General features: G+C 37.3%; 1 protein-coding gene across 1 annotated transcript; it reads left to right on the top strand.

Moving 5' to 3' along the window:
- Positions 1 to 5,610: 5,610 nt before the first annotated feature.
- On the top strand, positions 5,611 to 6,651 carry LOC105491587 (olfactory receptor family 5 subfamily V member 1). Its single transcript, XM_011758105.2, has one exon. The coding sequence runs from the start codon at positions 5,686 to 5,688 to the stop codon at positions 6,649 to 6,651; it is 966 nt and encodes a 321-aa protein (XP_011756407.2). The 5' UTR covers positions 5,611 to 5,685.
- Positions 6,652 to 10,107: the final 3,456 nt, after the last annotated feature.

Here is a 10,107-nt window from a genome sequence, read left to right on the forward strand (position 1 = left end):
AATTTTTTTTCTTTCTTTTTATTATTATTATTACTATTATGCTTTAAGTTCTAGGGTACATGTGCATAATGTGCAGGTTTGTTACATATGTATACTTGTGCCATGTTGGTGTGCTGCACCCATCAACTCGTCAGCACCCATCAACTCGTCATTTACATCAGGTATAACTCCCAATGCAATCCCTTCCCCCTCTCCCCTCCCCATGATAGGCCCTGGTGTGTGATGTTCCCCTTCCTGAGAAAAAATGGTTGAATATTGGCCCCCACTCTCTTCTGGCTTGTGGGTTTTCTGCAGAGAGATCCACTGTTAGTCTGATGGGCTTCTCTTTGTAGGTAACCCAACCTTTCTCTCTGGCTCCCCTTAACATTTTTTCTTTCATTTCAACCTTGGATAATCTGATGATTATATGTCTTGGGGTTGCCCTTCTTGAGAAGTATCTTAGTGGTATTCTCTGTATTTCATGAATTTGGATGTTGACCTGTCTTGCTGGGTTGGGGAAATTCTCCTGGATAATATTTTGAAGTGTGTTTTCCAACTTGGTTCCATTCTCCATGTTACTTTCAGGTACACCACTCAATCATAGGTTTGGTCTTTTCACATAGTCCCATATTTCTTGGAGATTTTTTCCTTCCTTTTCCCTCTTTTTTCTCTAATATTGTCTTCACACCTTAGTTTAGTAAGTTGATCTTCAATCTCTGATATCCTTTCTTCTGCTTGATCAATTTGGCTATTGATACTTGTGTATGCTTCATGAAGTTCTCATGCTGTGTTTTTCAGCTCCATCAGGTCACTTATGTTTTTCTCTAAACTTCTAGTTAGCAGTTCCTGTAATCTTTTGTCAATGTTCTTAGCTTCATTGCATTAGGTTAGAACATGCTCCTTTACCTCAGTGGAGCTTGTTGTTACTCACCTTCGGAAGCCTACTTCTGTTAATTCATCAAACTCATTCTCTGCCCAGTTTTGTGCCCTTGCTGGAGAGGAGTTGCAATCATTTGGAGAAAAGGCATTCTTCTCCGGAAGGATGTTTTTGGAATTTTCAGCATTTTTGTGCTGGTTTTTCCTCATCTTCATGGATTTATCTACCTTTGATCTTTGAGGTTGATGACCTTTGGGTGGGATTTTGTGTGGGGGTCCTTTTTGTTGATGTTGATGTTATTGCTTTCTATTTAATAGTTTTTCTTCTACCATTCGGGCCCCTCTTCTGCAGGTCTGCTGCAGTTTGCTGGAGGTCCACTCCAGACCCTATTTGCCTGAGTATCACCAGTGAAGGCTGCAGAACAGCAACTATTACTGCCTGCTTCTTCCTCTGGAAGCTTCATCCCAAAGGGGCACCAGCCCAGTGCCAGCTGGAGCTCTCCTCTATGAGATGTCTGTCAACCCCTGTTGGGAAGTCTCTCTCAGTCAGTAGGCACTGGGGTCAGGGATTCACTTGCGGAGGCAGTCTGTCCCTCAGCAGAGCTTGAGTGCTGTGCTGGGAGAAACCTCCTTGTCAGGATCCACTGCTCTCTTCAGAGCCGGCAGGCAGGAATGTTTAAGTCCAATGAAGCTGTGCCCAGAGCCGCCCCTTTCCCCGGGTACTCTGTACCAGGAAGATAGGAGTTTTATCTATAAGCCCTTGACTGGGACTGCTGCCTTTCTTTCAGAGATGCCCTCCCCAGTGAGGAGGAATCTAAAGAAGCAGTCTGGCCACAGCCACTTTGCCATGCGGTGCTGAGTTCCACCCAGTCCAAACTTCCAGGCCTCCTTAGCACTGTCAGGGGAAAACTGCCTACTCAAGCCTCAGTAATGGTGGATGCCCCTGCCCAAACAAGCTCGATCATCCAAGGTCAACTTCAGACTGCCGTGCTGGCAGTGAGAATTTTTTAAGCCAGTGATTCTTAGCTTGCTGGGCTCCATGGGAGTGGGACTGGCTGAGTGAGACCACTTGGCTTCAGCTGCCTTTCCATGGGAGTGAACAGTTCTGTCTGTTGATGTTACAGGTGCCACTGGGGTATGAAAAAAAACTCCTGCAGCTGGCTCAGTATCTGCCCAAACAGCCACCCAGTTTTGTGCTTGAAACCCAGGTCCCTGGTGGTATAGGCACGTGGGGAATCTCCTGGTCTGCAGATTGCAAAAACTGTGGGAAAAGTGTAGTATCTAGGCTGAATAGCACAGTCCCTCACAGCTTCCCTTGGCTGGTGAAGCTCCTTGCACTTCCCGAGTGAGGCGATGCCCCACCATGCTTCTGCCTGCCCTCTATGGGCTGCACCTGCTTCCTAACCATGTGCCAAACTGGTACCTCAGTTGGAAATACAGAAATCACCGGCCTTCTGCATTGGTCTCACTGGGAGCTGCAGAGCAGAATTCTTCCTATTGGGCCATCTTGCCAGATTCGCCACCAAGTGCCAATTTCGTGCTTTCATTTCAGAGGATGACACCCCCAGCCATCTGCTTGTTCAATCCAGGAACTAGATCAGCACAGTGAACTCGTTTAGGCCACAAAGTGAAATGTAAAACCCAATATTACCATTGCAAGTCTGAGTAACTTTAGACAAATTATTTAATCTCTCTGAAACTTACTTTAAGATTTTTTACTTGTAATATGCACATAATATGTCTCTTTCATTGTGTGTGGGTTTGTGTGTATTTGGTGTGTGTGGGTGTGTGAACTGGGTGATATAATGATTGTTGAATGGTTATTTTATAATAAGCATTTAATATATGTTGGTTACGACTACAATCCCTAATTTATCCTTCTTCGTCACTTTATACCAAAATTGTAACATTATATATTCTAACATCTCTCAAATGCCTCCATTTTTATCCAACCAAATTGTCACCACTTGTCTGCAGTATATGCGTAACATGATGTTATAATGCATGTATATATTGCGGAATGATTACAGCAGACTAAATAGTATGTCTGCCACCACCTCACATACTTATTACTTTGTGGGGAAAATATTTAAAATCCACTCCATTAGAATTTTGGAATATACAATACATTTTAACTGTAGTCACCATGCTGTGCAATAAATCACTAGAACTTATTCCTCCTGTGTAACTGAAACTTTGTACCCTTTGACCAGTCCACCACTGTCCACCCCTACCTCAACCTCTGGTAACCACCATTCTACTCTCTACCTCTACAGATTTGACCTTTTTAGATTCCACATATAAGGGAGATTATGCAGTATTTGTCTTTCTGTGCCTGGCTTATTTCACTCAGCATAATGTCCTCCATGTTCATAAATGTCAGAAATGACAGGATTTTCTTTTTTTAAAGGCTGCATAGTATTCCACCAGGTATATATAACATATTTTCTTTATTCATTCATCTACTGATGAAGATTTAGGTTGTTTCCATGGCTACTGTGAATAATGCTGCAAAGACCATGGGAGTGCAGATACCTCTTTAAGATACTGATTTCAATTCCTTTGTATATATATCCAGAAGTGGAATTGCTGGATCACATAGTAGTTGCATTTTTAGTTTTTTGAAGAAGCGGCACTGTTTTCCAAAATGGCTCTATTAATTTACATTTCCATTAACACTGTGCCAGTTCCCTTTTTTCCACAGTCTTGCCTTAAAATATATTTGGTGAATAAAATGAGTAGAAGGGTTAATTCCTCCTCAGAAGTGGAAGGAAAGGTTAAAATAGATGAAAGGGAAGATAGAGATTTGGAATAGAGAAAAAGATGGATTTGAGAATACAATTTGAGAGTTCTTCTGTAGATGGAATGAAAATTGTACTAGTGAATTTATTCGATTGTGGTAATGTGAAATACTATATTGTGTGAATTTTTTCAACTTATCCTCTCCCTTCATTAAAAACATCCACAGTAGTTCACAAGGAAAGAAGACAGCAATTACAACAAAAGCACAATTAAGCCATCTTTCAAACTTGACATTGAAATGCATATTTGTATATAGGTGAGGGCAATCAATAAAGTATATAGTTTGAATGAATATACAACAATTATCTTCATTTAAAAATTTTTATTATATTTTATTTATCTAAGTTTTTATAATTTGCTTCAAACATCAAACTACAGATTAATTTTTCTCACTTGAATTAGACCTTGAGGATTTTAAATTAAGGGATTCTCCCTACAACTGTTTTAATTTTATTAAACATTTTTATTAACCAATTTAAATTCAACTCTAGAACAGTATCTTTTAATAACACAAGCATGAACATTTAAATTAATCTATAGCTGGTCCAGGAAATAAACAACTACACTAGAAATTGATTGTTCAAATAAACATATTCAAATAAAAACCAGATATTTAGAAACAATTGGATTTAACCATCAAAACACTGCAAGCATAGCACATTGCCATTAACAGTCAGAAACAAAAGTAATAACAATTTGTAACCGGTTAAAATAATTCAGTTGTATAAACCTAGGTTATATTCAAAACAAAAGAAGCGTTTTTTAAGAGCATTATGTTGTCATAAGTTAAAGTAAATTAAATTTTTAGCCACTCAATTGAAAGTATATTAGCTTTGGGAGTGATAAAGCTACCTTTTTTTACCTGCTAGCTCATAACATCTGCCAGACATTTATCTCGCTGAGACTCGGTGTTCTCATTCAGAGAATGGGAATGATAAATATTACTTATCTTAAAGGATTTATGTAAAGACTAAACGAGATGTTGTGTGGGAAGTGCTCAGAGATTATCAGCGTCCTTCTATATGAAGCACGTAACAATGATTTGTTGAAACAGACACTAATTCCTGCGCCTGCCAAATAGTTCTTGAATTTTCTAGATTGATGATCTATAGCAATAGGTTTCTAATTCATTAGGATGAGTCTCTTGGAAATTTTATTAAAATACAGATAACCTTACTCCAAATTCAGGGAATCTAATTCAATATGCTTCTTATTGAAATTTATCATATCAAAAATTAACAAATAAAATAATATAAATATTCATTAATAAGGGTGGGATATAGAAAAACTTTGCTGTATTCACACAAGTACTTGAATACAACTCAAAGATCACGTTTTAGCATAATACTTGTTGCCATGGGAAATGAAGGAAAAATCAGGTTAAAATAGGTACTTTTGATCCTCCATTCAACATTTCTGTATGAAAAATGGATCCGAAGAACATACACCAAATCATTAACAGAGGTTTTGTCTGGTGACTACTAAAGATTTTTAATGTTTTAAATTTTCTTTTCTATATTTTTCCCAAATATTCTAAAACAAATATATTAATTTTAATCAGAAAAGAATATAAAACAAAATTTATATGAACGTGAAGTATGAAAAAGGGGAGCAGGGATGGCTTCAAAGAAGCAAATGAATATCAGAGATTCTTCTATAAACTGCATTCTATAGCACAAGTTCACACATCCCCAAGAAAATGCTGGTAAGCATGACCCAGCCATTATTAACAGAACTCTAGGACAAATGGTGTCCTTTTGTACTCTAATTTAAAACTTCCAGTGTTGTATATTTTACAAAGATTTGATCTGCAGGTGAAACATTGGATGTATTTATATCTGTGTTGCATGGTAGGTAGGAGCTATGGTTTGCAAAAGAATGCTGCTTCTCTGGTTTGATATAAATGGTGATTACTTTTATTTGTAACAGTTTTTTCCCCTTATTTTTCAGGTCACTGCTATTGCAACATGTGATTCATTTTTATAATCTGGTCTTCGCCCAATTCCCGAAAGGAAACCAGGCAACATCATGGAAAGAAAGAATCAAACAGCTCTAACTGAATTCATCATCTTGGGATTCTCCAACCCAAATGAATTGCAGTTTTTACTATTCACCGTCTTCTTTCTGACTTATTTCTGTACTTTGGGAGGAAATATATTAATTATCTTGATAACTGTGACTGATCCGCACCTGCATACACCTATGTATTACTTTCTAGGGAACTTGGCCTTTATTGACATCTGCTACACCACCAGCAATGTCCCCCAGATGATGGTGCACCTCCTCTCAAAGAAAAAAAGCATTTCTTACGTAGGGTGTGTGGTTCAACTTTTTGCATTTGTTTTCTCTGTGGGATCAGAGTCTCTCCTACTGGCAGCAATGGCATATGATCGTTACATTGCAATCTGCAATCCTTTAAGGTATTCAGTTATTATGAACAAAGTTGTATACAATCAATTAGCAGCCTCATGCTGGGCTGCTGGTTTTCTTAACTCATTGGTGCATACAGTGTTGACATTTCACCTGCCCTTCTGTGGTAACAATCAGATTAACTACTTCTTCTGTGACATCCCACCTTTGCTGCTCTTGTCTTGTGGAAACACTTCTGTCAATGAGTTGGCACTGCTATCCATTGGGGTCTTCATTGGTTGGACTCCTTTCCTTTGTATCGTACTTTCCTACATTTGCATAATCTCCACCATCTTCAGGATCCACTCCTCAGAGGGAAGACGAAAAGCCTTTTCTACGTGTGCCTCCCACCTGGCCATTGTCTTTCTCTTTTATGGCAGTGCCATCTTTACGTATGTACGGCCCATCTCAACTTACTCATTAAAGAAAGATAGATTGATTTCAGTTTTGTACAGTGTTGTTACCCCTATGCTAAACCCTATAATTTACACATTGAAGAATAAGGACATCAAAGAAGCTGTCAAAACCATAGGAAGCAAGTGGCAGCCACCAATTTCCTCTTTGGATAGTAAACTCACTTATTGAACCTCACAGGTTCAATAATCTTGTACTACAAAATTAACTTTTTCGCCAGTCACCTGTTTTTAGTGAAAGTTTACAAGATAATTGCAATGTTGGGACAGATATTGAAGAGTTGGCACACTTCAGTCTAAGTGTACTTATTCTTGAGCTTTACTTAGTTCTATGAGAGATATCAATGTTGCTCTCTTTAAATATTATCTTTTTATTTATTTTTCCATTCCTGAATCTCGCATTCAAAGATAGTGCCCCTCTTTCATGAGATATTTGTTTAGTGGACTTCATCACTTGAAAATTTCCCTCCTTTTTCATATTGCTTTCTGTATATTAAATAATGTAAAATATTTTTCTTCACATTCCTCATATGTTTGTCATATTTTTCTGTTCTTACTACTTAAGACATGCTTTTGACCTTTCTTTCTTTCTTTAGTAGGCCCTTCTTAATCAAACATCATCACCAATAGATTAAGAAATGTAATCACGGTGAAGTGATGTTTTACCTCCAGATCTGTTAGTAGCAATTTTTAATTTCATCACCTGCTGCATGGGCCAAGGCCAATTTATCTTCACGTTGGAATGAAGACAGTCATAATTTTCAATCCCAGTTGACATACATTCTTTATTCTATTCAAAAGGCAGAATGTCCAGAGGGATTTTTCTAAAACTAAGTCCCCAAAACATATTACTATTTTATAGAGTATCTTAAATTTAGGATTTTTTTTCCCTAAAAATTTAGAAAACAGAATCAGATAAAATATGCAGAAAGAAACAAGGATTTTTTGACAGGGAATAAAAAGTCTTAGTTATATAATGACTAAAGATAGAAAAAAAGTAGAAATTACTAGTGTTAAAAGTAAAAGTACTAAATTACTATTTTCTCTGTGTTATTACCATGTAAAGGACAGTTATGAAGTCAAGATAAATGTGAAGGAAGACTAAGTGAAGAGAAGAAATAGAAGGAAGAAATAGAATAAGGAAGGAAGAGAGAAAATTTAAAAGATAAAGAGACTTACAGATACCAAGAAGGGAAAATAAATAACATACAATGTAAGAGCCTATGAGATTGAAAGAGAGATAGAAAAAGGCTTATAGATCAGGCAGAAACAAGTTCTCTAGTGTCCTTCCTTCTTCACTATTCTCTCAGGACCACTTTCTTTTTCTTCCATACCTACTGATGCCTCCCTTGATTAAGTCTTGACTTCCCAGCCCCTCTTTTGTGTAATGTTGTCATAGTGTTCTAGTGGAGTGCCTTGTCTCCATTCCTATCCTGTTTAATGTACTCCGCACATCATTTCTGAGTTAACTTTCCTAACATGGTGTTATGTACAGTCTCCTGCACTGTTTTTCTTTTAATAAACTCCATTGACTTACTGGCATACTCTTTATTTAACTAAATATATTTGTAACCACTGTCTGTAAAATCTAAGTACTATCTATCTTGTAACCTCATCTCCTGCAGGAACCCTAAATAATTCTTCCCCAGGTACGGCTTGATCTTTCCTGACTACTTACCATTATTATGACGATTCCCTTAATTTGGAATTCATATCTCCTCCCTTATTTGTTCGAAGTTCTCTTCATTCTTTATAGTTCAATTCAAAATCTACTTTCTCCTTCATCATTCCACCTAATGTTTTCTATTCCTTCTTAAATCACATAGTACTGCCTGAAATGGTGGTGGTGGTGGTGGTAGTGAGAGTTACTTGATGAATCTATTTAAAATCACAACTTCTCACCACTCCCCCACTCAATAACTCTCGATAACTCCACTCTGTCTTTCATTTCATAGCAGTTATCAAAAGTTATTATTATCATAATTACGTATCCTATTCACCTCTTTATCTTTAGGACCAAGAATAGAATAATTCCTGGCCTATAGTAGGTGTTAAATACTGTTGAATAAATATGTGAACATGGAGTGGGGGCAGAAAGGAAGAACCAGTGCCAGCCACTGCAAAAACATACTGAAATACAAGGACCAATGACACTATAAAGAAACTGCATCAACTCATGTGCAAAATAACCAGCTAGAATCATGATGACAGGATCAAATTCACATATAACAATATTAACCTTAAATGTAAATGGGCTAAATGCCCCAATTAAAAGACACAGACTGGTAAATTGGATAGAGTCAAGACCCATCAGTGTGCTATATTCAAGACATCCTTGACATGTGCCAGGACATACATAGGCTCAAAATAAAGGGATGAAAAAAATTTAGCGAGGAAATGAAAAGTAGAGAAAAGCAAGGATTGTAATCCTAGTCTCTGACAAAACAGACTTTAAACCAAAAAAGATGAAAAAAAACACAAAGGAGGGGATAACATAATGGTAAAGGGGTCAATTCAACAGGGAGAGCTAACTATCCTAAATGTATATGCATCCAATACAGGAGCACCCAGATTCAAGAAGCAAGTTCTCAGAGAGCTGCAAAGAGATGTAGACTTCCACACAATAATAGTAAGAGACTTTAACACCCCATTCTCAACATTAGACAGATCATTGAGACAGAAAATTAACAAGGATATTCAGGACTTGAACTTGGCTAGGGATCAAGTGAATCTAATAGATATCTACCAGCCCCTCCAGCCTGAAACAACAGAATATACATTCTTCTCAGTGCCATGTGGCATTTACTCTAAAATCGATCACATGATTGGAAGTAAAGCACACCTCAGCAAATGCAAAAGAACTGAAAATCACAACAGTCTCTCAGACCACAGTTCAATCAAATTAGAATTCAGGATTAAGAAACTCACTCAAAACCAACGACACGGAAGTTGAACAACCTGCTCCTGACTGACTCCTAGGTAAATAATGAAATTAAGGCAGAAACTAAACCGTTCTTGAAACCAATAAGAACAAAGAGACTTCATACCAGAATCTCTGGGATGCAGCTAAAGCAATGTTAAGAGGGAAATTTGTAGCACTAGACAGAACTCAAATTGACACCCTAACATCACAACTAAAAGAACTAGAGAAGCAAGGGCAAATAAATCCAAAAGCTAGCAGAAAACAAGAAATAGCTAACATGGGAAAAGAACTGAAGAAGAGAGAGACACAAAAAAAGGCTTCACCAAATCAATAAATCCAGAAGTTGTTTCTTTTTTGAAGACATTAATAAAATAGATAGACTGGTAGCTAGACTAATAAAGAAGAAAAAAGAGAAGAATCAAATAGACACAATATAAATGATAAAGGGCATATCACCACTGACCCCACAGAAATACAAACTACCATTAGAGAATACTATAAACATTTCTATGCAAATAAACTAGAAAATCTAGAAGAAATGAATAAATTCCTGGACACATACACCCTTCCAAGACTAAACCAGGAAGAAGTCAAATCCTTGAATAGACCAATAACAAGTTCTAAAATTGAAGCAGTAATAAATAGCCTAACAGCCAGAAAAAGCCCAGCACCAGATGGACTCACAGTCAAATGCCACCAGAGGTA

Source organism: Macaca nemestrina, chromosome 5 (assembly GCF_043159975.1).
Source record: "Macaca nemestrina isolate mMacNem1 chromosome 5, mMacNem.hap1, whole genome shotgun sequence".
In the NCBI taxonomy this organism is placed as follows: domain Eukaryota; kingdom Metazoa; phylum Chordata; class Mammalia; order Primates; family Cercopithecidae; genus Macaca; species Macaca nemestrina.

Coding starts and splice junctions, on each gene's coding strand:
- LOC105491587 (XM_011758105.2), top strand. CDS start 5,686: ATGGAAAGAAAGAATCAAACAGCTCTAACTGAATTCATCATCTTGGGA.